This window comes from Squalius cephalus (genome assembly GCF_949319135.1).
Source record: "Squalius cephalus genome assembly, chromosome: 4".
Classification (NCBI taxonomy): Eukaryota; Metazoa; Chordata; class Actinopteri; order Cypriniformes; family Leuciscidae; genus Squalius; species Squalius cephalus.
The window spans coordinates 38,338,597-38,365,747 of NC_137125.1; the positions used below are offsets into that span (position 1 = coordinate 38,338,597).

At 38.2% G+C, this 27,151-nt stretch overlaps 1 protein-coding gene across 5 annotated transcripts in view; it reads left to right on the plus strand.

The window, feature by feature from the left end:
- The window catches only part of magi2a (membrane associated guanylate kinase, WW and PDZ domain containing 2a), a 213,646-nt gene that overhangs the window by 129,771 nt on the left and 56,724 nt on the right, over positions 1-27,151 (plus strand). For all 5 annotated transcript variants that reach the window (XM_079868394.1, XM_079868391.1, XM_079868392.1 and 2 more), the window contains exons 5-9: positions 1,421-1,625; positions 5,642-5,721; positions 16,015-16,072; positions 19,558-19,679; positions 24,201-24,383. In XM_079868394.1, the coding sequence (XP_079724520.1) occupies positions 1,421-1,625; positions 5,642-5,721; positions 16,015-16,072; positions 19,558-19,679; positions 24,201-24,383 (648 nt within the window). The remainder of the gene's footprint in view (positions 1-1,420; positions 1,626-5,641; positions 5,722-16,014; positions 16,073-19,557; positions 19,680-24,200; positions 24,384-27,151) is intronic.

Below are 27,151 nucleotides of genomic sequence, written 5' to 3' on the forward strand. Positions count from 1 at the left end.
TATTTATTGTTAAATATATTGTTTCACTCAGAAATGCATCACATTAATGACATAAAATAGTTTGTGAAATGTGTTTAATGTTGACTTTAATGGAGTTCTGAATGATTCAGTAAAGTTTGTCTTCAAAGTTATTCTTAAAATCTTTGGGAAATCGAAACCAATAAGACAATTTTTGACAGCAAGTAAGAGTATATAATAAATGTATAATATTAAGATGAATAGCTCAGATAATTTGGCGCTGACATTTTATGTGAAACGTTTGAGTTCATATTGAAATCTCTGACTTTTCATTGCATGTTTGGTATCTTGCGAGATCTGAGCACAGTTTTAGACCTTGATGAAATCTCTGAAGAGACGCATGAGGTTACTATGAGATATTTTCGATTTATCTTAGATAGAAGTACTTTTTCAGGATTTTCAGTGTATAAAACAAATATATGGTTATTATATGGCTGGAAAATATTCGTAATTCATTCACCAAGTGTGACAAAAGACTACTCCTTGATGCCTTGAAATGATGTCTAGATAGGCCGCTCACAAGGTTGTGTGTGTGTGTTTATGTGAGTGTGATTGAGTGAAGCTGTCCTCTCATTTCTCAGTTGATTAAAACATCAGTACTGGTGAATGTTATGGGATTCAGTGTCTTTTTCTTTCGTCTCTCCCTCTCTCTTCCCCTCGATCTGTCTTTTGCGCCTCTCCTTTGGGACCTCCAACCTCCATAACTCAAACTAGGACACGTTCAGTTCTCTTCTGCTTTCTCTCTCTCTCTCTCTCTCTCTCTCTCTCTCTCTCTCTCTCTCTCTCTCTCTCTCTCGCTTTATCACCACAGACTCCATTTTAATCACTCCACTCTTATTTCACCGTTTTAGTCCAGCTAACTCTATCTCTGACTGTTCTTCTTTGTCTTACAGTCTTCTGTTTTTCTCTTTCTAACATGCTCCTCTTATAGTGACCTGCTTTTCAATTCTCTCAGAAACTCTCAAACTCAAATCTCAGTTACATCTCTCTCTCTCTCTCTCTCTCTCTCTCTCTCATAAATATTTTCTCTGTCTGTCTCACTCACATTCACCGGTTTTTTCTGTAGTCTTGGACTCAGAGTTGCACCAGCCGCGCTGTTAAAAGTTGGAGACGTCTCCCAAAATATTGGATTCTTGTAAATTGACAGTTTTCTTTTTATAAGCGTTAGCTCTTGGTGGTGATTATTCAGCTGAATTCAGATACACTATTCATCATGTTTATCCACTTCTATTGTCTGGTTCTTTTTGATTGATAAAGGTGTTTGAATCTGAGATGTAGATCTGCAGTTGTTAAAAGGGTTATAGATTTAGTTTAAACAATTTTGCAGTACATTTTTCTTCTGTTTTCTTCTTCTGCTTTTTTTTTTTTTTTTTTTTTGCATTTTTTTTTTGCATTTTTTTAGAGTCCAGTGAACATGAAGACAAGAGTACAGATGCCTCAGGAGAGATGCCCACCACATGCCCCTCTGAGACCTCCACAGATGCCCCTAAAGAAGAGACAGAACCTCCAAAATCGCCTCCCAAACTGGATGAGAATGACGAGCTGGGTCCTCTGCCAGATAACTGGGAGATGGCTTACACTGAAAAAGGAGAAGTGTACTTCATTGAGTGAGTATCTCTATCCATCTGTATAATTTCAAATTATTTAGAATTAGAAGTTATAATCAGCATATTTTAACCCTTAGATGCGTGAATGTTTCGCCAATCAGTACGCCAATATTCTGGTCTTTAGCGACCCGGATCTATATCTAACACGGATGGATCTCTACCTGTCGCGATAATATAAAACTCTCCTGATATTAGAGTTACAATTACAGAATAATAAAGTAAAGCATATTTTGTTACCTTTTGGAGCTTGGAAGGGTTCAGTTTGAGCAGATGTTTTACTGTATACCATCATCACTGTCCTCATCAGAGCTCATTTCCCAGTGCATTCAGCATCTGGCTTATATTTGCCATCTCAAACATATTCTCAAAACTATCATCTTCAAAATTAACATTTTGATCACTGACAGCTTCTTCACCAGATCCACCATCAAGTGACACTAATATTTGATTGCGTTCAGTACTTGCTCTGCAGTAAAATCACTGAGCCATTTCAAGTTTTGCTGATGATACTTCCTATTCTTTTGTTTTCTGCCTGCGGTAACTATGAGTGAAACGTCACTTCATCATTGTGTATCAGACGTTGCCACCTTATAGAATAAAGGTGAATTGCACTTATTCACTCATCAAAGATTCAATTATTGTTGTGTGGGAAAAATATACTTAAACTGTTACACACCTAGGCTCGTTAGTGACCCTATACAAAATATTAATGGGAAAACAGGCATTCTTTAATACATTGAGGAATACTAAGAAGGTTGATGTCTATTTTTAAAAAATGAATGAGGAGGAGGGTTGTGAAGGACATTCCGGGTCACTAAAGACCCGAGTGTGCATTTAAGGGTTAAAGGTGCGTTCAGTATTTTTCCCATCCAAAAAACGTTTTTACATGGAGCAGGAGCAGAATGGGGAAGAAAGGTGATTTAAGTAAATTTGAACGTGGCATGGTTGTTGGTGCCAGACAGGCTGGGTATTTCAGAAACTGCTGATCTACTGGTATTTTCAAGCACAACCATCTCTAGGGTTTGCAGAGAGCAGTCAGAAAAAAGAGAAAATATCCAGTGAGCAGCAGTTCTGTGGGTGAAAATGCCTTGTTGATGCCAGAGGTCAGAGGTGAATGGCCAATTGGTTCGAGCTGATAGAAAGGCAACAGTAACCTAAATAAGCACTCGTTGCAACCCAGGTCTGCAGAAGAGCATCTCTGAACACACAACACGTCGAACATAAGCATAAGACACACCAGGTGCCACTCCTGTCAGCTAAGAACAGAAAACTTAGGATACAATTCGCACAGGCTCAACAATAGAAGTTTGGAAAAACGTTGAGTCTCGATTTCTGCTGTGACATTCAGATGTTAGGGTCAGAATTTAGTGTAAACAACATGAAAACATGGATCCATTCTGTCTTGTCTCAAGGGTTAAGTCTGCTGCTGGTGGTGTAATGGTGTGAGGGATATTTTCTTGGCACACTTTGTGTGTATTGTTGTTGGCCATGTCCATCCGGTTATGTGTCTCTCTTCTGATGGCTATTTCCAGCAGGATAACTCACCATGTCTCAAAGCTTAGTGCATTCCTCCCTGAGAAACATTTTTGTCTACAGTAGCAGGAGAAACAGCTCTGAGATCAGTGGCAGAAAGGTAGACTCGCTTGTCTCAGTGATGGGACTCGACTGACGGCACTCTGCCAAGCGACTGGCCAGAGAAATTGCAGCCTGGGGCAAAAAGATGGTGCTCCTTTGATGTGCTCACTGTCTATGACACTCCACACTTCTACCCTTGTGTGTCTTCCTCCCTGGTTTCTCTTACTTTTTCATCCCCCTTACAGAAAAGAAAATTAATTTCATATAAAAGCGTATCAAAGGACAATCTATTGGCACAGTGCATTTCCACAGCTTATGTTCGGTTGCTTTGGGAGTTTGAATGTGACTGAATGCATGTACAGAGACATTTTATCATGATTAATATGGTCCAGTATGAGTGTGTGTGTGCGTGGTGAGAGATAGACATATGGAGAAGTGTCTACAGTTTGAGAATTAAAGACGCTCCGTCTGTGAGGGAGATCGAGAAAAACAAGGCGCCATTGGCTGCTTGACAACTCCATTAAATCCTCAATAGTCACACTGTGTGGGGCAGTTCAAACTGTGTGTGTGAGTGTGCATGTTGTGTCGTGTTACATGAAGCAGTGACAGACTGTCCTCGCGTCATTCGGAGTCAATCATATTTAGCTTATGTCATGAACGATACAACAGAAAATAAGTACTATCCCTGTGGAAAAGAAGTACTGTACAGTCACAGTTTGAAGATTGAACACACACATTTCTAGCTATCAACAAGGGACAAATATCAAATATATGGAAAAGCAATTGAAGTGTATAAATACATGAGCAATATCACACGAGTAGGAGTGCAAAAATAATTCTCAGGGAGGAATTTAGCAATTGTATGCCCTAAACAAGCTTCCGTTATCACCGCTTGACGTTTTTAAATCTTTGATTTTAATGATTTTAGTGTATTGCATTTTTTGGTATTTATAGAATGTTATATTGTGATTTAATGTGGACTGTAAAGCAAATTAAAAAAGTAAAGGTTCAACTCCTGTTGTTTTTTAAATGTGCTCTATAAATAAAGGCTGAGTTGAGTTGTGTTGAGTTTTTGAGTTGAGTTGAGTTGAGTTGAGTAAATGCATAGTATGCATGAACAAAAATGCTTCTTGCTAAATGTGTCAGCATTTCATAAATGTATAATACAATATAAGAATGGGAAGCATTTTTAGCGTTGCTGTTGAGCATCTTGCCAAGTTGGAGTATGATCAGATATTTATTTAAATGTTATTATTCATTTGTGTTTACGTCACTCAAATAGCACGATTAGTGAGCTATACAGTGAAACCGGTATCCAAGCAACAGACAAGTACCCAATCATGAGTGGGGACGTCAATGCACGCATTCTACCAATACGGTTCGGTACGGTTAGCCAACCGTGCTGAGAATTCTAGGCCGAGGACAGTTTGTAATCGTGCCGTGTTCTACCAGGCTCAAGTGGAAACCGTTCCTTAACATTCTTAGAACCGTTCAGCCCGACGGTGGAACAGCAGCTTGAGTTGAGCTTTTGCAAGAGATGCAGGTTGTAACCTGACCTGCAACATCTTCCGATTCCATTCTTTTTTTTACATCAAAACATTTTGATCAAAATCTGGCATCCACTTTGACAAACGAAAATAAAAAACAAACTTTCCCTTTTGCTAATGTAAACAATGTTTTGCCTGGGAAACAAAAAAAAAAATTGAACTGTCTGCTGTCATGGCTGGGTAAAAGAGGGAATATGTGGACTGCTTATACTTCACAGCCAACTCAACGAAACTGTAACATTAATTAGTCTAATTGGCTAATTATCAAGATGTTGTGTGAACATCTAATGTTGAATGAAATAGAGAACGTAGTATCAAAAATTTAATTAGAATGTCTCTCACATTTGCGTCATCAGTTGCCGTAGTCTTATTGGTTCTTCTTAGATGGCCGTCATAGTCACGCCTCAGGACTATGACTCAACATTTCAGATACTGTCTGAACTTTGTTGGAAGCTAAGAGTCATTGCAAAGGCAATTAGCTGTCGGTGAGCATGTGACACTAAAATCTGCCAGTTTTGCCAATTTTTAAAAATTGTATGATTCCTGAAATTGGTCTCAGATGACAAAAAACATTGTGTACTAAACTGTTTAATTAAATCGCTGCTCATGTTCAGTTCTCCTCCCTCATACAGTAAGTCAGTCAGTCTTCCTCGCCATCTCTCTCCTCCTCCTCTCTTTCTTGCTGTGCTAATGAGATGCTTACAGCTAATTAAAAGTATTGATTGCCGTTTTGTTAAGCTAAACTTTTTTTAGAGATGAGGTCTCCTGAGACTTCATTTCAGTCTCTCTCGTCTCCTCAGTGTGATGATTTACAGTAGCAGTTTGCAGCAGTCTCTTCTCCCTCTCTTCCTCTTCATCTCTTTTCCCTTTCTGCTCCATTTCTCTCCTCTCCAGCCACAATACGAAGACGACGTCCTGGTTGGACCCCCGGCTTGCGAAGAAAGCGAAGCCCCCTGAAGAATGCAAAGAGAACGGTTAGTGTTTGTCTTTCATTTCTCTATGTATATTATGACTCTGTTTGCTTTACTCTCCACATGGTGCAAGCCAAAGACAAACGTTTAAATCTACTGAAATAAAGCATGTGAAATTGACCACAGTTATGAAGTGTTATTAAATAAGGTGTGAAGCAGAAATGGGTTGTTGATTTTATAAAAGTCTGATCTGATAAAAAATGCTTCCATCAAGTTCATTAGTCTAACTGCAGGTGGTTTATGATTGCTAAGCAATGTAACAGCCAATGATTTTTTTTATAACTTGGTGTATTTATGCACAGTTCAGTGGGATTATCTGTAACTACAGTTTAGAATACAGTATGTCAGTGTGTTTCTCTCATTTACTTCATTCATAGGTCAAGCATCTCTATTATTATTGATTATAGGTAAAATCATGCAGCTTTTTGAGGAGATAAGTGCTATTGGTTTTCAAAGCAATTGGACAATTGTGTTTGGCAGACAAAAAAACAAGTTAAACAATCCTGTAGAAATTGAAGATGGGACCTGTATCTAGAGACAAGAATATTGTGAAGCAGGAGTAGCCAACATTGATATTAGCCAACCCTAATCAAACACACCTGAACCAGCTAATAAACGTGTTCAGGATTACTTAAAAATAACAAGCAGGTGTGTTGGAGCAGAGTTGGAGCTGAAGTATACAGAACCCTGCTCTTGGTTGGCTACCTTTTTTATAGAGACTTTGACTGCGCCCGAAAGCTTAAAAATGCCTTCGGGAAGATGCGTTCCTAGGTAGGAAGCCATCAAGGCACATCCAAATCCAATGTTAGCTTCACTTCCTGTCTCCTGAGATACCTTCATCTGATAGATTTTTGAAGGCAGCATAGATGTATCCTTCTCTTTCTTTGATATCCCACAACCCTGTGCGTTTTAATTCTGTGACAGTTGAGCTAAAAAATAAAGATGGCATCTGAAAGTTGTGGTGGTTGTTGGTCAGTTTGTGTGTAAATGTACGTTTTTGACCAACGTTTTCCTCTTCTGATGTCATTTCTAGCAAGAAATTTCTATTGTAGTAATTAAATATTTGCTTAGTTATTACCAAAACTGCCTCAGAAGTCTGTCTGAAATCAGTTTTGTAAGGTACCTTTGTGCGCAAATGCTGCAAAGTCATTGCCTGATAGGGCAGCGAGGCAACAAGTCACTGCCTAAGCTTTCGGACGCAGCCTTTAGGTTAAGGCTGCCTTAATGTGCTATTGGAAATATCGTAATTACGAGTTTCCTAGTCGGAAATTGGACGCCATCTCAAGTCGTATTTACTACTGGAAAATTCTGAGATCATTTTGATACCTGACTTTCAAAAGTTGGGCGTACCATAAACTTTAGATAAGGCGGAGGAAAGAATGATTGCTGTATATTCAGAAGTGACACAGCAAACATAGCACGTATTTGTCTGAAATTACAAAATAGCGTGGTGAATGTTTATATGGTTGTCAATGAATGGGACTCTACAATTTATTCAAAATGAAATCTCTTCAATACATTTTGGCTTTAATAAGATTTACCCAAGAAATAAATAGGCAAGAATAATCCTGGTGTCCTTCGTGATCATTATTCTTTCCGACAACAAAGCACTTGAATGCGACAAGTTCAAAATTGAATTGGTTCAAGTTCAAAAAGAGTGAAGTAGGAAACCACATGAAGACAGCATAAATTCATTGATGATGACTGGCAAGCAACCACCTATGAATTACCTAGAACACACAACCATTGCTTTAACCACCCAGAACACCCTAGAAATCAGTTAGCAATGTCCTAGCTACCAACCACAACACCCTTACTACCACCTAGCTGTGCTGTAGAAATCACTCAGAACACCCTAATAACCAGTTACCAGTACCTTAGTAGCCACCCACAGCACTCTAACAAATGCGGTACACTTAGCAACCACATTGCAATGCCTTGTAGTGGCAAGTTTTGCCTACCTAGCAGTGTACTAGAATCCACCCTTATTTTAACTAGAAACTGAACACTTTTTATGGGTTTTGGCCCTTATTTACACAACAATGGCATTTTGGGGGCCTGAAAACACAAACTTTTTAAAACGGATTCAAAGTGCAAGTGTTTGAAAACTATACCATTAATGTCTCCGTGTAAACTACAAAAACGTGAATTTGAAAAACTGTAATGTCATGCGTATTACCTGTTCAGTCTGTATAGGCACGTAGTGTTTCTTTACAAAGTGATATCGCCAAACAACAGAATTGTTTGTCGTTTTCGCAGATCCTTGTGAACTGGGATCGTTTTGACAACGTTCACAAAGGAAAAACTTTTCCGTTTTTAGTGCATCGTTGTCAATCTCACAATGTCCTGCCAACCCCCTAGAACACCCTAGAAGCTGTATAACAACACCCTAGCAACCATCTACCAATGCCTACCAACCACTGTAACTGCAACTGTATATCAACACCACCCAGAACACCCTATTAACCATAAGGCAATGCCCCAAAACATTCTAGCATCAAGGCGGTGAATTTTACACTGGCAAACACCACTCACATATTCTTTAGCAAGTGTAACAATCCAATTTTTCTTTTGGTTACTCTCTTCACACTCTACTTCTAGGACTTATGAGTGTGTTTGAAATGATCTTGAGCTGAAGTATCTCAAAGTGAATATGATGTTAAATTCATCATGTCTGCAAGGTATTCACCGCTGTTATAGTTGCCGTAAGATGATTTATTCATTGCTATCTTCCTCTCAGTTCACACATTTGTGCACTAAAAGCTAACTTTGTGTTTGCTGTATAATCAACTGTGCCAGTGCAAGGTGCTGCTTGTTAGAATGCATGTGCGAAACAACGCGTTTCACGTGTCAGCGGATTCCCGCAGTTCAAAGGCCTGTCAGCCAGCTTTGTGAAAACACTCATCACTGCGGATTTGCACGGACGCGTGCGTTGTTGCGTAACTCGGCCGCCCTCTTTTGTTTTGGAAAATGAAGGGAAGACACAGACACAGCTCTGGATGCAAATCAAAGTCGTCTGCTGTTTTCTTTAATACTGTCACCCTCATGTTCCTAGACTGTTTGTTTCCCCGCGTATATTTGCCGCAGCACGGAGTGAAGTTTCCGTAGATATGCCACAGTGTCTCTCCTGTTTACCTGTCATCTCGCCTCTCTCCCCGTGTCGATGTTTCTCTCTGATGGTACGAATTCCCTGGGTTTGCGAGTGAATGAATAAGCACAACTAACATGTCTCTCTGTGTCTGTCGCTCGTGTTTCATTGCATTTCATCATTTCTGAAGCCGTCACTGTCAGCGAGCACCCCCGAAAAAATATAACACGCTCACACTTGCTGGGAACAGGTGGAGATATGATTACAGAAACAGATGCATGGATGGATTGATGGATGGATGCGGCTTTATCACTTGACAGCTGTGTCAATACAGGAGTGATTTTTGTTTTCTCAGTGATATTGTACAAATTAGCTAAATTAATGAACAAAATGTACACGCAAAAGCCCAACAGCGTCGCATTACAACACGCAGCGGTGTGATTTTTCACTGAGATGTTTATTCATGCAAGTTGTTGCATGAGGTGTCACAGCAATTTTGGGCTATTGTGCATTCTTAGAACGACAAAAAGCCTAATTTTCCTCTAGCTGTAACAACTGAGATTGGATCTGAAATGGAATATTCTGGTTCATAAACATCCCCTGATAACAGCTTTTTTTTTTAGCAGATATTGCTTTCACTTTCTTGCATTTTTTCATGAGTAATTAGTTTAGTTGCCGTCAGAAGTGGTTTTATCTTTCATAAACGCTTAGAGTCACATAACACATAAATGTTCATTTGAAGGAACGCTGGGTTTTAGGCAAATCTATGTCTCCCTTTATCTCTCAAAAATGCTTCTAATGCTGAAGAAAGTAATCCGTTCCCATTCATCTCAGTGGCAGTCGTTCGCCTTTAGTACGCAAGATGATGCCATTTTTGCTTCACAGACACTTCTGGAGACCATATTTGGTGAGAAGAATTCCTGGGGAAAAATTACCCATTATTCTGCAAAGAAATCTCCACCAATCAGAGAATAATGACGAGCAAGTCAGATTTCAAATAGCCTACTCAAATGTGTGCGTCTATGTGTTTCTATATACTTAATCAACAACTTTAAATCAATTGTTTTATTTTTCTCCATTATTTTTAATTTGATTATATAATTCACAATGCTTCATTGGATAATAGTTGTTTCACTCATTTAAATTAAAGTGCACAGTCTTGTATCTTTATCTTTTCAAATGCTTTTTTGCTCCAAATCAAAGTTTATAATATTGTGATTCACCTCGTAGCTGGTTGGTTCAGTACATATCATTACCCTTTATCAAATACTTTTTTAAAATCCCTATGGGAAAAATGCCTCCTGAACCAAAGCCACTGAAAAGTGGGAAAGTCTCTATTATTGCACTCTAATAGTTGAACTCTACTCCAAATAAACAGGAGTAGATAAATTCATATTTATTTCTCACTTTTAAGAGTCCTGAGTCCTCCGTAAAATTGTGCCACTTGTAAAACAGCTACTATAATATAATAGGAATATTTGCGGTTATATGTTCCTTTTTTTTTTTTTTTTTTTTGCAATACATGGCTACTTTTAAATGGCCATCAATTCAAAACAAAATCACAACCGTTCACACTAACAGCGAGTTTATTGTGCTGTATGCCCTGACATTATTGAAAGACTGCAAAACTGACAACTTTTGATAACAAATCAGTTTTTTTGCAGCAAAAACAAAAAAACAACTATTTATCGAAGAATCCTGGAGAACAAATTACATTTTAAAATATATTAAAAAACATTTAAATTAATGTTTCACTGTATTTTTTGATCAAATAAATGCATCTAATTTTTTCCCTATGAAAATGACTAAGGCACATAATGATTTTGTCCCTCAAAAAAAAAAAAAAGCTTGTTTCTTTATTTTTTCTGTCAATAAAAGAAAACTATCTTACCTGTTAATCAATGGCAATTACTAAAACAGTTTCCAATCTATTCCCTAGTAAATTCTTTCAAATATTTCCACCAAAGCCACTTTTTGCTCTCAAGTGGCATTTGATTTTATTTTATTTTATTTTTGTCGAGCCTGTAAACATTGATTCAGCAATAAAGCTTTAGTTCATATTGTTTTTCCCTCATACTTTCTTTTGTTTCCTTCCTCTCCTCCCTTCTCTTCTCCACCCCCCTCATTTCCGTAAAGGTCAAAGCTTTTAACAAAAAGATACTGCTGCCTGTTTTCACTGCAAAGGGCAGGCAGGTTTTTAAATAGCAAGATTATTTAAATATTGTGCAAACAAAATGCAAATATTGAAGAAGGTAATTAGCTTGAGCTCACGATTCTCAAGGGCTAAATAGGGTGGGCTACTCTATATTTGGAGGCTATGAGATTAGTCCAAACTCTAAAATTCAGTTTTTAACATATCACTTTTACTTTGTAAAAGTCCTCAGTTGATCCCACAGACCTCCATGGCAACAGTTTGTGTGACGTGAAAGGAGAAAGGTTTTTATCTAATGATCTTTTCTGTCAATGTGCTAATTTGTTTGTTTTGTGTATTTTGCCTTTTCTGTTCTTTTCTAAACACATTTAGTTCAGCTCTATGCTCTGTTTGTGTCAAGATCAATTGGTTCAGATTTCAATTAAACTGACAATGAGGCAGAGAGCTGATCTGAGAACAGCAGAATGCCTGTGGTGTCTCGCATAGTCAAGTAGACTTGTTAAACTATCAGTATGAAGTCTGGTCCACTTAGCAGCTTTTCCTGGCCAAGCACTGCCCACTTAGACAGAAAAAGACAACCTACAGTAACTGACGTGCAGTGGACACACCAAGCCGATGTCAAAGGACTGGCGGCAAAAGCTGACTGTGCTGTCGCCTTTCATCGGATGTGTCTCGGCCAATAGCTGCGCTCGAACACGCCAAAAGGACTAAAGGTGATTGTCAACTAGCTGTGCGTTCTGCGTCTGCGTGTAAGTAAATATCTGTCTATATCAGCAGATATCAATGGTCTATTTTCGTCATTCAAAAAGGGAATCCGAAACTTGGACTGCAGATATGCAAACCGTTAACAAAGCAGCGCGTGCTTACCATTTTGAATATCAATCACACTGATCACTTTCTCACTCCACTCAGTTATTATGAAAATATTTGCGCATTCGAATGCTCAGGTAAGATTATGTAAAATTATAACAGGCTTCCGTCTGTACCGTCTTGACTTCTTTGCTCGCTGTTTTGCTATTATTCTCGTGCAGTGATTCGTTCGCTAAACTGAACAGCCAATCAGATTTCTCTCTCACACAAACGGCCCAACATCGATTCTATATGCTGAATCAGCCACAAAAAAAACCCCAGACGGAGTCCGACTAGAGCCAACGGTGCCCAACATTGCCCAACATTGCCCAACGGCCGACCGTCGGCTTGGTGTCCCGGCCTAAAATGTTGCATTTCTGCTAACTTAACTACATTTTTCAGTGGCATGACAGCAGTTAGTGAAGCCTTTACAGCAGAGCCAACTGAGGCAACAAATCAAACATCTTTTCTCCTTCAAACAAAACATTAGGAAATGTAATTAATTTGAGTGAATTGGTTTGTTCGCACGGTTCATGTGATTCAACTATCAATTCACTGATTAATTTACAGTTGTTCATCACTGTTTTTTCGGCTCAGTTAGAATAAATTCTATTTTATTACTTCATTTATTAATTTATTGGTGTGCATAATGTTTGAATGGTGTGTTTTTGTAATTAAATGAATAAAACAGAATCATCTGATAGCTGTATATTTATAAAAAATGCTGTCTCTTTAAAGGAGTCATGACCTGTAATTTTCACTTTTCCACGAGAATCAATGTATGTTATGATTGCCTAACGATTATACACTGGCCGGGAAGCCGATATTTAAAAGTGAAGCGTTTGTTTACCCCTGGGTTCGTAAACCAGCCCACGTGCACGCGCACTCAAATACAAGATTTTAATTTCTGCCCCGACTTGACGTCAAGACGGGGCAGGATATACCATATATGGACACCGCAGACCTATGCTGCAGGAAGCCCGCCCTGCCCCTCTCCCCCTCATATTCAGTCGCGAAAGATGCAGAAACGTAGTGCACACGTGAGTTGCTCTGTTGTTGACTGCCAGAATCAACATGTAAATGTGTTTTCTCTCTCAAGAACGGACCAAGCTGTCAGGGACCAGTGGATTAAATTCATTTTCAAACAGACAAGAAAATGATACAGCTTATAGAATTGTATATTATATAACTATGACAAAATATAATTGTATTGATTTTTTTATAGAATAGATAAGGATAGATAAATAAAACAAACAGTCAAGTAATAATAAACATAAAGAAAAAGATCACGTTACATGTCTGTAGAAGAAAAATATTGAATGTCTAAAAAACCACAACGTGAAACAAGGCAAAAACACCACATGATAGCAAACGTTGATCTCAATAACCGCTGTAAGCTGATAAAAAAAGTAGACTACATCTCCGTTAATGTAATCTACATTAAATAAAAGGTATAATGTATGTCTCAGTCAAAATGATTGTCTTTACCATTCAGAGACATCTTGATGTAGACGTCCTTCCATCGACTCTACATCTTCCCTTTCCAGCTCAGGTTCAGAGTCTGGCTCATACATATACTGTTGAATTCCGTAGGTCGCGGCCAGGTCGGGTTCATTCACAACTTGCGCCATGATGTCATTTTGGAATGATATGCTGAAGTTACCTGCGGTGTCAACCCCAATCCTTCCTGCCACCAATCAACGCGCCCCTCATTTGCATTATTAAAATGACCATCCACGACAGCCAAAATATCGCATCAGATCTCGCGAGACAATAATGCCTTCAGAAATAAGGGTCAGAGGAGCTCTGTGTTTATTTTTTTTCCACTTTTCTTTTTTAGAAGGGCCTGAAAGACTATAATAGAGCGTGGGTATCCAAGGTAATACTAGGTTATGACTCCTTTAAATAGTATAAATGTAATTAGCTACTTTTTGTAAGTAACTGGATAAGGATGCACTGAAAAAAATGGTAACTAATTGGTATCTAAATTAATAGATATTAGTATCTATTTTTGGTTTTCAAGTCAAAAATATGATTTAATATCACTATTTAAACCTAAATACATTAGTTTATACAAACAAAACTAATTAGTATGGGTTAAATCAGGTTAAAATGCCAGGTTTATGACTTTTTTTTTTACCATGTAGCTTGATTGTAGTTTAAATGCTTTAAATTATAAGTGCATGGCTTGGCTAGCTACAGTTTCCCTGTGCCCTCATGGGAATCCCTCTCTCTTTCAGTTCATTTCCTGTCAACTTTCTCTACTCTCCTGTCAAAATAAAGGCAAAACACACACACACACACATCCCATTACATAGTTGGCGCTATAAGAGGAGGCACCACAGAGAATAGACAGCATGTGACAGAAGCGAGATCATTTTCTCCACACTTTTTTTTTTTTGGAATACCAGAGAAAGACGTTATCTGTACATATTGTTTACCAAGCCATGTTATTTTTATATTGCGTTATCATTAATGGACTGTCTGTGTCTGTGTTCTTTAATTTGGGCATTGTCAGTAGATCACCCGCAGAATTTTCCACTCCCATCAGCACTTTTATGAAATTGCGGTCTTATGCTAATGTGTTTACTAAATCTGGCCCTATAGGTTGTTGCTGTAAAACGCTGCTCTAATATATTCTGGTCTCTAGATATGGCTTGGGTCTATCCTTCAATGTAAACCTATGGGATTTTTTTCACCAACTAGGAAAAAATAATAAAAACAATCATTTTGAAAAGTAATAATGCACTTCTCCTCAACAAGCTGCATGATTTGATATATTCATGCTCATAGCACAAATGAAAGTTTTATTGCACCCATTTAATACTTCCCTTTAAATCCTTATAAATGTTCATCCCAAAGATTGTTCTGTGCACTCGGTTCTTTACAAGTTCACTGCACAGCAGTAGAGTAATACCCAACAGCGCTTTGATCTGTGTGTGTGTGTGTGTGTGTGTGTGTGTGTGTGTGTGTGTGTGTGTGTGTGTGTGTGTGTGTGTGTGTGTGTGTGTGTGTGTGTGTGTGTGTGTGTGTGTGTGTGTGTTAGCCAGATTAAGTGAGAACATCACACACTTTCTGTCTCTTGTAATTTACAAAGTTGTGTGTGATGTACACAGAGACTGGTATTTCAGCCTGCTCGACGCTGCTGAATGTATGATTTGTGTGTGTGTGCTTGTAATTACGCTGTGTTTCCTTGACACTTTCGTCTGAAGCTCAGCGTGTGTGCATGCTATATGGAGCGTGTGTATTCGAGTGTGGAAGCGTATGTGTATGTTTTAGTCTAAATATTAATAATAAGATTTCAGCCGAATGACACAGTCTCTGTGACCAATGAATTGTAAGTCTTATTATATATGGAGTGACACTAACTCAGTGCACTTTATTAAGCAACTGCAGTGAAAACAGCATATTCTCAGGAAATGGTGATATTTAGCATAAATACATGGCAAGAATATTATTTGTTTTACTAAATTATTTATTTCATTTGAAAAGGTTACTTCAAAATTGTGGAAATATCTATCTGTGTCTGTCTATCTATTTGTATCACTGTCTGACTGTCTGTCTACTGTCTGTCTATTGACACAATTGTCAGTCTTAATTAGCATATAACATCACAAATATTATTGTATTTTGTATCAAGAATAATATTTCTCCTTTTCCCCCTAACTATTAAGCTGTCTGAAAATCAGACCATTATTTTTTAAAAGCAGGAATACCACATCTATAATAGAGGTGAACAAAAAATACAAGGACAAAGATCAATTCTGCAATTTTCAGAAATGTGTTTAGAAAAAAAAATGCATACAATGAAAGCACAATATTTTAATTTCAATAAAAGCAAAACATTTTTACTCTGTATAACCCATTAAAATGTCATGGTGATGAATGGGGCCCTGCAAATTAGAAGATATTATGAAAGACTGTGACAAATGTTTAAGAATAAAATGAATGCTTTGGTTTAAAAGTTATTTTGCATTTGCACACTAAATCTTTCAAATAATAATGTGAAGCTCAGTATTCTGTTAATTTCCTCAGTAAGTTATGGGGACACTTAAAGTCCAAATGGCACCCTTTTCAGATAAAGACCCAATATATAGTAATGAAACAAAATTTTGACTCTACTCTACTACAACATGTTTTAACTCTACTAAACATGTTCTACTCTACTAAACGTTTAAAGTGGAATTATTTATTGTTTGTTTTTCAGAGCTTCCTTATGGCTGGGAGAAAATCGATGACCCTATTTATGGAACCTACTATGTTGAGTAAGTTCAACTGCTTGAGTTAACACACACAGTTTAATGGCACTTTGGCTCATTTTCTCACAGCTCTGTGTTAAATGGTTATATAGCTTCTGCACCATGCTCAGGATGAAAAACAGCTGCTCCAGTGTTTCCTAATTCAGTTCGCAGTGTGTTTGTGTGTGTGTGCCATCATTTTTCTTTGCTTAATGCACAGTCTGGGGTGAGGTGGAACTATTTATAGTATGGCTTGCTTGGCTACTCTTCCTCCCAGGACAGAGGAGAACAGCAAGCCTAGAGCCAATAATGCAGCTGTAGTATCATGTGGATACACAATCACAAACTCTCTCCAACTGCATCATAAATGCAGCACTGCATCCTCGCCTGGTGTCCTCAGTTGGGATTATGGAACTTCATGGCATTGAACTGTAATTGTAAAGATTCAGTCCATCTACCAACCTGCTTTGTTGGGTATTTATTATCAATATTTATTATATATGATTTAAATTGTATATAATAAACATTGATTATATATATATATATATATATAATCGTTCTCCAGCAACGAAACCCAGTAAACTAATCAAGGATCTTGCCAGGACGTCACCAGTTTTACTATACAAAAGTTGGTGTTTTGAGGTGTAAACGACATGCCAGATAGTTGTGCGATTGGATGCACTAATCGCAGATGAGATAAGCAACCTTCACAGTATAACATTACACGTCTGTGCAGTGATCATTCCATCACTCCATCAAAGGTAATTTCAACATTTGTTTGAATACAATGGGTGTATGATCATGTAATCTGTCTTTAAGTTACCCTGTAGTTTCGTCAATCAACACCACCGGCTGGTTCGGCGTGTCAGCTGTTTGTGTTATGAGTCTAAGCTAGGCTAACTGTACGTTCACACCGGCGCCGGCGAGAGCGGCAAAATTCATTGACAACAAATGACTTCCGGGCACTTTGACGCTCCTGCCGGTGGCGGTGTGAACACACAGTAACAGCTGTAATCTTTTGCTAACAACAACAAAAGTGTGTGATACAGTAGGTTGTTTTGAGGTTTGTGATATCTATGGTTTTCAATGAGAACCAGAGATGACCCAACAGTAGAGCTAGATTATTTACGGAGGAGTTATTACTGCTCGATTATCTTAAAAAACCTTGTCTGCTTTACACAATTTAGCTACCTTGGAGTTAATCCTAGTCCATAGTTAAGCAGCTAGCTCGCTAACAGACTTGATAGCTACTAGAAAGACCTGCAACTACAGGACTCTACGTTGAAAATACCCGTTTGTTGCCCGCCAGGTATCCATGGTAGTCACGTGACTGCAAAGTATGAATATTTGCTTGGAAATTGTATATGATACATTGAGCAGATTGATTGATTGATTGATTGATTGATTTAAACTTCATAATTATTCTATCTGTCTATCTATCTGTCTATCTATCTATCTATCTATCATCTATCCGTCTGTCTATCTGTCTGTCTGTCCTGTTTCCATAAAGCATTTTGTATTCGGTAATCTTTTTTTTTTTTTTTTTTTACTTATTTCACTTATTTTACTTATTTCTTAAGTAAGAAGAGCTATTATTTAAATACTTTTTTGTCTATCTACGAAAAGGAAGAAAGGCCCATCCTCAGTAGTAATTGTACAATTGTGGGTTTTATGTTGTGGAAGATAACAGCTGAGCAGATCAGAAGCTGCATCTGGTGTGAAATGACTGTAATTTACTATAAATTTGTGTCTAGTGGCTTTTTGGAGGAGACACTTAACAAGAACATTACGCAAAAAGCTTATCATTTGTATTTGTGTTGTGTGTGTATTTTCAGGTTTGACAGACATTACTTTACCCTCTACAGTTGGTATTTAAAGGAACACGCTGACTTTTTGGGACTTTTTGGGAGCTTATACACCGTATCCCCCAGAGTTAGATAAGTCCATATACAAACCCTTTTCATCTCCCTGCGTGCCGTAACTCTGTCTGACGCCGTTTACCTCCAGTCTTTGTGCTAAGCTAGGCTAGCGGTGGGTGCGTCAGACAGAGTTACGGCACGCACGGAGATGAAAAGGGTATGTATGGACTTATCTAACTCTGGGGGATAAGGTGAATAAGCTAAAGTCCCAAAAAGTGGGCGTGTTCCTTTAATAGGACCAAGCCAGAACCAATTCCAAGACTGGTTTCTACTTTGCCCAACCTTGGCTTAATGTGCTGTAAGAAAGTGTAGAACTGATGTCAGCTAAACTGAAAGGAACAGTACTAGGGACAAATTCCATTTGCTCATTATGCTTTGATCCGTTGATTTAATTTCAAGCTTTAGACCTCAAAAGAAATCTAAAACCAATGTTTTCAAAATTGACCTTGCATAGTCTTGGCACAAAGCTGTAATTACAAATGCCACGTCTTTACAAGAAAGCATTACCTCTTTTCAACAGAATGCCTTTTAATGGGGCCTAATTGTCTTTGTACTCTCAAATGGCATGGTTTTCAACAGTGCTTTTTAAAACAGATTGAATTAACTCTGACAGCAAGTGTTGTACAGACAGTCAAAAGAGCCATTTTTCTTCCAGATCAGAGGATGCTCTCATTACTGTCTGATCTCATTCTTACATCACTCTTTAACAAAGACAAAGACTAACTGGGTTTCTGTTCTACTCAATGACCACAGCTTGTTTGACTTTAAATTACTTCTTAAAAGGTATTTAAATTAACACTCATGTTTTTTTCTTGTATAGTGCATAACATTTAATGGCTTGTGTCAGGATTTGTTTGCTGGGGGTGGTCAATTCTTGGGTGGGCAAAATGATTTGCATTGATCAACCATTAGAAATTACATTGCAGGATTTGCAGAAAGAAGTTTTCAAAGTGCACAAAGCAAGGGACCAGTGCCATAACTTCATATATGCTTTAATAGCCAGTTACTGATATGGAACGTGCCATGTATGTATTGCATGCAAGCTCAGTTAAATAATTAATCCAAGATAATGTATAGAGTCAAGAGTGTTTATTATAAATATAGTTCATTCAGTACCAAATATCAATGGGTTTTGGGATGTATCCCAAATATCATGTGGTTTTGGTACAGTTTTTGCTCGCCATTTGGTGGCCAATATAAAATTTGGGTCCTGAAGCAAAATTAGTTGCGTTAGAGTACCTTTAGCGTAAGGCTGGAATACACTACATGGCTTTTGTGAATATTTTTGCCCTAATTTTCATCGACGAGTCAATGCTAGTTGCCGAAAGTCAGTGCCATTCTGCAGATATTGGGCAGTCAGAGTTGACAGATTTTATAAAATAGCTGCTTTCATAGGTATGCTGTAGCTGTGGCCTATAGTGTTCCAAATCAGTTACTTATGAGGTTCCATTTCAGTTCAAATGCTCCCTAAAAAGGCAGTAGTCAGTAAGGCAGAACGCTAGGTGGCACATATATTGAATAGTCATGTATTTTCAAGTATCCACTCAAGAAATAAACTTGAACGAATCTCTATTTCTGGTTTTCTGATTGCAGTCACATAAACCGAAGGACTCAGTTTGAGAACCCAGTTTTAGAGGCCAAGAGAAGACTGCAACAGCAGCAGCAGATGCAGAGTCAGGGCTTGTCCTCTCTCCCCCTACCTACAGTCTACAGAGGTAAAGTATTACTGATATCTTAAAAAATGACCTGAGGAATTTTAAGGTGTGGTACTTATGCAAATCTGGTTAAACCTTAGGCACACTGATGACATCATAATAACACGTATCTGCTCTCCATGCAATGGCATGTTTAACATCAAATCTGTTGGAATTGCTGATTGAGGCTTGGTGTTCATGACTATTATTATATTTCTCTTATGAGCACAGTGTCTGTCTCCATAGAAACACATCTAAGCTCAGACGTTGTCTTTGGTAGTGTACCATCTGTGAGTTAACTTATTGTTAAGCATATTACTTTCTTACAGCCAGACCTTTGGAATTATTAGTTTTACTTCACCCAAAAATGAAAATCCTGTCAATATTTACTTGAGCACATGTTGTTCCAAACCTGTATGGCTTTCTTGGGACACAAAAATGTATTTCCCCATGCACTTACATTGAGCTAAATTCAAGCTTCAAAAAAAACAAACAAATCAAAAAAACAAAGGCAAGACCAAATCATTCAAACTGGCTTTGTGTAATTATTATGCCCCTTTTTACAAGATGTAATATAAGTCTCTGGTGTCCCCAGAATGTGTCGGAGATGTTTCTGCTCAAAATACCCCACAGATAATTTATTAAAGCATGTCCAATTTGCCCCTATTTGAGTTTGAGCAAAATCACACCGTTTCGTGTGTGTACCTTAAAGGGTTTGTTCACCCAAAAATGAAAATGATCCCATAATTTACTCACCCTCAAGGCATCCTTGGTCTATTTGACTTTCTGCCAAACACAATCGGAGTTATATTAAAAAATACCCTGGCTCTTCCAAGCTTTACAATGGAAGTGAATAGTAACCTAGATTTTGAAGCCCAAAAAAGCACATCTATCTATCATAAAAGTAATCTTAAAAAGCATAAAAGCTCCAGGGGGTTATTAAAGTACTTTTTGTAAGAAAAATATCCATATTTATAACTTTATGAACTATAATCACTGGCTTCCGGTAATGGCAGTATGCGAGTCTAGTTTCAGCAGAAGTGTGACCTCTGACCCAACATATGAGGTAGGAGTAGCGAAAGCTTAGGTGAGAATAGTCTCCTCTCGAGGTTCAAACAAATAGGGCTTGGCAACAAATTCAAGCTCCTCTTCTCTTATATCGGAATCCTCCAACATTTCTCTGTAAAAATAATCGTTTTAGACTTCTAATTCATGACCGGTGTTTTGTTTTGCTCAATCCTCTGCGCTGTGTCTCTATTCTTTAAAGCCTTTGTCTCTATTCATTGTAAATGCATGAAAGGGATAAAACAGTACTTTATTCAAAATTTCTCCTTTTGTTTTCCATGGAAGAAAGAAGAACATTCAGGTTTGGATGGGCATGAGGATGAGTAAATAATGACAGAATTTTCCTTTTTGGTGAACTAATCCTGTAAATATAGCTGTACAGTCTCTTTGAGCTACGCCTGAATGCTTCCTGTTTTCTTTGAGACTCGGTTATCAAATGAGAATGTGTCTCCTTTCATAATATGACCTTGGACTGATTATGGTAAGTAATAATTCCTTTTTTAGTTTATCCATTCAGAATGGCCATGCTGCCACCCACATAAAGGTAAGGAGCAGAGTATGTTCAGCAAGAATGGGCGTTAACAAGAAGAACTTTCTTTAACTTGTTTCAATCCATCTTTTTGAGAGAGCAGGCTGCATTAGAAACCTCCAGCATACCTACACTATATGGCCAAAAGTACTGTATGTGGACAGCAGAACACCACATTTAATTTCAAAACCATTCGCCATTAATGTTTGGGAGTTGGTCCTCCCTAACAGCTCTCGCTCCTCTTGGAAGGCTTTCCACTAGATGTTGTATCATGTTTGGAGGGATTTGCTCCCGTCTAGACACAATAGCATCAGTGATGTAACTCTGTGTTACAATTCATCACTAAGTTTTTCTATAGGACATTCTATATTTTTAGATATGTCTGGACTTTGTGCAGGCCAGTCAAGTTCTTCCATACCAGAATAATTTAAATGTGGACTAATATGGTCATACTAGAGTAGAAAATAGCCTTCCACAAAAAAGTACTGTGTATACTGTTAATGTAATTACTGTTTTCACTTGTAGAATTAAGATTTGTTTTATTATCCTCTTGTCAGACTGGTTCATTACAAGTTCATTACCGTGTGTCCACAAGAGAGAAGTACAGTACCTTGAGATTTAAGCAAAGATGGATCATAGAGGAATGAGAAATCATTTACTTGATCTGGATGCTCAGTCTCTCAGATGCTCAAATGTTAAATGACCAATACAGACCATACTCCTTTAATCCATAGGAACACCTCCTCTTTCTTTAGTAGATCGATTTTGTGGTGACCGCAATTTGCCAAGTAGGACATGTTCCTGAATCAACATCTTTTGTTGGTCAAACCATAGACACAAACCTTAACCATAACTACCCATAAACCAAAGAAAGAATTATAGGATGATTATATTCGTGAGACTTCAACTCCAACCCTATCCCTAACCCTAAATTTAGCCGTAAAAACTGATTGTTGGGAACGTTCTTCCAGGACCAACAAGGATGTTCAACTTGGCAAAATCAACCTAGATTTCCTGTTAAAATGTAACACTTTTATGTCCATAGTAGGCCAACTTTGTGTCCTTCAATGCCATTTACAGATTTCGTGTGTGAGTTGAGGATGCAACCCCAGTCCTACTGTATGTCTAGCCTTTAACTCTAAATTGGATTATTCGCAATGGGTGGACCAACAAGGGTGTTCAACTTGGCAAACTCACCCTAGAATTTCCTGTTGAAATGTAACTCTTCTATGTCCATAGTAGACCTACCTTAGATCTTTCAATGACATTTCTTGATTTCCTGTGTGAGTTGAGGGTTTTTGTTCTCTGTAACAGTGGAGGAGAGCCCCTCCTCTGCCACCCTACCAAGGGCCAGACTGGCATATGTGGGTCCCGCTCCCGAGCGCTCTCACAGTCTCACTGACCTCTCCGAGGCCCCCCTGTACCGGGCCGGTGTGTTTGGACTGCATGGTACGTCCCTAGACCGGTGCCCCCTTTGTGCAAGGGGAGACTACAGCAAGTCTATTCGCCTGGCCTGTTTTTGCATAGTCCTTAAGTTCCTATAAGGAACATTCTCTCATTGGAACATTCAATTTCATTGGAACCAGTGGAGACTTTTTGTTGGCTTTTAATTTTTTTGGTTTTGTATTTTACTTTTTGCCTGCGCTTCCAGGATTTTTATGAGTACACCTACCCTGCTGAATAGACCAGCATAACTGGACGCCATCATATGTTTGGGATGCTGGTTTATAACAAATGGCTATAGTTTCCATAAGCCAAGTAACCAACAACTACCAACTAGTCGATTTGTGAGAGTAGACTAGTCAGTTTAGCTTTAAAATTCAAGCTTTAATATTTTGCCAAAGTTCATTTTAATGTAACTTAAATTGTTCATATCATTATTCCTATTAGAATTAAGATTAATATAATGTTATATTAATAACTTGGGGTTTACATCACATACTTCGAAAGCAATATACACAGATATATCCCTACTGAGTGTTAGGGCCCCAAAATTTTCTCTGAAGACATCATGCAAGCATGATACATTGAGCTTTTCATGATCCGAACAACTCCCGAAAGACAAAATCAAGTGCTGCTCTTAATAAAAATAAAAATACATCAGATTACAGGTAAAATGAGGAACGAATGCCATTTTGTGTGGAATTTATAACCATCCAGAAAACCTGCCAACTTTACCCATATCTATCTTAACCAACAAGGCTACCTTGGTCAACCAGCTGCTCCAGCTACGTATTGCTGGTGCTTGTACATCAGGAAGACCAGCACCAAACAAGCATGGATCAGCACGGAAATTCATGCTGGTCTTTCAGCAGGGTATCTGGACCAGCTATTGTCCCTAACAAACGCATGGCAGAAACTGCTAAAAGACTAGATTTGGCCTAGATGATGGTGAAAAAAGACTTAAGAACCTCTCAACTAAGAAAATAAGATGGAGTGACTAAGGCTGGCATATTGTAACTCCATACTGTGTACTGAAGTAGGCATCTCTTCAGTTTGAAGAAGCAGCTCTTCAGTACAAATGTCCTTACAGCGAAACGGCTTCTCCAGAACAGTTTTCGAGATTGCTTTTCTCCACTCTGAGAAAGCAGAAGAACCGCTTTGCCTGTGTTGGTTCTTCTCTTGGCTTTTTTTTTTTTGCTTAAGTCTTGGCTGTCCTGAGAGATGTCCCTGGACAGGGCTAAACACTGTTGAGTGTAACATTGGAGTATGCCTAAAGAGCCAAAAGTGAGGCTTGAGCAAAAAACAAGCCATCGTGTCCCACTCTGCTCTTGTATGTTTGGCTGTAAGCTGAGCGCTTGGCCTTCTACCCACAATTCCCCAGTGTGATGTGATCTGCTGCTTTTGATGGGTTTGGAGTGGCTTTTACAAAGTAACCCATTAATTTCTGGATATCTTTTGCTTGATTAATATCTCATGTTTCGATCTGCATTTCTTCGCCCTGGCAGAGAAGCCTCTGTTCACGCGGGACCCTACGCAGCTGAAGGGCAGCTTTCTGTCTACAGCCCTACAGAAAAGCAACATGGGATTTGGCTTCACTATCATCGGCGGTGACGAACCGGATGAGTTTCTACAGGTCAAAAGCGTCATACCGGACGGGCCTGCTGCACAAGATGGGAAAATGGCTACAGGTAAACACACACACACACACACACACACTTGCAGGTCAATGTTTGACCTGCACTAATGTGCTATTCTCACTCAAACAGAGCTCCCAGCTGGTCAGTCTCTCTCAATCTCTGTTTGTGCCCACACTACTGACAAGGTTATGGTGTGAATTTGTCATTTTTTGGGGTTGATAGTGTGTTAGGAACATCCAGGGGTTAAATGCATTTACGGACAGTGTATTTATGGGCTTTGTGCATTATCCACAGCAGGGCATGTGTCCATTAATCACAGTGGGACTTTATAAACCCTGTACCTCCATTCCAGCCTAGTGGAAGTGTGACTGGGGCAGCATTACTCACACACACACATTCATCAGCATTGAAATATCTTGTACATTCAGAGGGACCCACAGTGCAGAGTTCAGAATATAGTCAATGCGTCTCCCATGATGACACTTTATTGTAATATTGTTGTTGGTAGTTGTGGAAATGATCCTCTCTGCTGCTTTCCTCTCCTTTCTGCTCCTCTCTTCCACCCTTCACGCTCCCTCTGGACTCCTTGTCCTACTTGTGCTGTTTCACAGTCATACACACACACACACACACACACACACACATACACACACTGACTGTGTTCTGGAGGAGCTTCAGGTCTACGCCAGTTTGAAATCTTCAGGTTTGCTGGATTAAAGTAATCGGTGAGGAAACGTGTCCTGCGGTGGACATACATACAGTTCATAACCATCACCAGTGTTGGGGAATGTATCTTTTGAAGACCCCATGTATCAAAATATGATTTTTTTTTTGTTGTTGATTTTAGTCAGTCTTTGTTAGCATTGAGGCTAATCTGTTTGCTAATGTGCCTGTAAATTAAAACACACCTTTAGCTGATTAAAATATTAATGACTCATCCTCCACTACACAGATCAGATCCAAGTCCAATCAGATGGTTTCTAGAATGAGAATGTCCCTCTAGCAAGTTGCAGCCGACTAGCTGGTAGCAAATTTTGGCACATTAAGCAATTTCAGATTATTCACACTAATTTATCAGTATTGCTCACTAATTATATTTTCAGAATTATCCTTACTAATATATTCCTGACTTGCATAACTGAAATTAAATATGATCATATAAATGTTAAATGTTAAGATAAGAAATTTCCCTAAAAAAAAAAATAAAAAAAAAACTTGTGGCCATGAGAAAAGGAAGTCGTTGCTTCAACATTTTCTTTTAACATATTTTTTTTACATCGACAAAATTATCTTGTGGCCACAACATATTATCACAACAAAACTAAATGAACAGAACCGGTCCGTTGCCAGGCACCATAGATATTGAATATTTAATTGTGAATGGTCCTTTAGCATCATAACACTCACTTCAGTCCTTAATAAACATGGATAATTTAACACCATTGAATGTAACCTTAAGAAAATGTAAAAATGAACATCTATTTTTCTCACTGCACATTTTAGGCATAAATAGACCTTCAGCATGTAAAATAATTGATTTAGGGTTTTATTTTTAATTTATTTAGACAAAAAATAATGTTGAAATTTAATATTGGCCATTGTTCCTTGACTTGAAAAGAATTATTGGTTAATCGTGATTGGTTTTTACACCATTATACAAGAGTTACATTTCCAAACAATTAATGTGCTATTTTTCTATTCGTTAGTGGTGTTTGCTAAGGCAAATCACACTATTAATATTACTCATATTTTTGATACTTACAAAATGTAATGTGATTATGGAACACATTGTGTTACTCCAACACTAACCACCACAATAATCTGTTTAACACCTCATCCACAAATTAGCGTTAATGTGACGTACACATGACATGACACTTTCTCTCTCTCCTGTACTCCTGGCTAAGTGCTTCCTTGATAAATGCAGAGTGCTGGGATTTTCTGCGTGACATGCTTCACGTCCTGCCATCCACTCCCACTATAGATGCCTCTGCTGTGCTGATGTTTACTCTGCCCCTCACAGCTGTGCCTGAGTCCTCTCATAAAGAACTTAACTAGCAGATAATGAGTTGAATCAGGTGCACCAGTGTGCTGATGAGGGACAGGAAGCACACAAGTCACATGCCTGCTGGAGGATCTCTGCATTTGGTATTTAGAGCTTCATTTGTGTAGGATCTCTATTGTGTCTCAGCAGCGACGTTTAGGGGATTGTGAATTGATTGTGTTTGTTTAGAATGCCAGTCACAGAGCAGTGCTCCTTTGGGTTTCCATGCATGCACAGACATAAGATGTCTCAGACGCTGGTTCCCAAAACACCTCTTATGTTGTCTTGCTGTCATTAGTTTTACGCAGCCTCTTTAGAACAAGACTGTAGTTCAATTGCTCGGTTTATGTATATTATATTATATAGACAATATTATATAGTAGTTCAGGTGCTCGGTTTAATGAGGTTATACATTATATATCATTATACAACAGTTAATGTGTATATAATGTGTATATATACAGTATATATATATATATATATATACTGTATATAAATCGAGCAGCTGAACTACTATATAATGTTGTCTATAGACACAGTATTATATATTCATACATGATATTTGTTGATATTTGTTGATTGCTATATTGCTATTTTCAAATGAAAACCTTCTATTATCATCATAACAATTAGTGAAAAGTTGAATACAAATAATAAGAGGAATTTCATGTCATAGAAGGATAATTATAAGTTAAAAAAAAGTGTAGTTTCAACCAAACAGACATTTTTGCCTTGTAAAAATGTTAGGGCTGTCAAACGATTAATCGCGATTAAT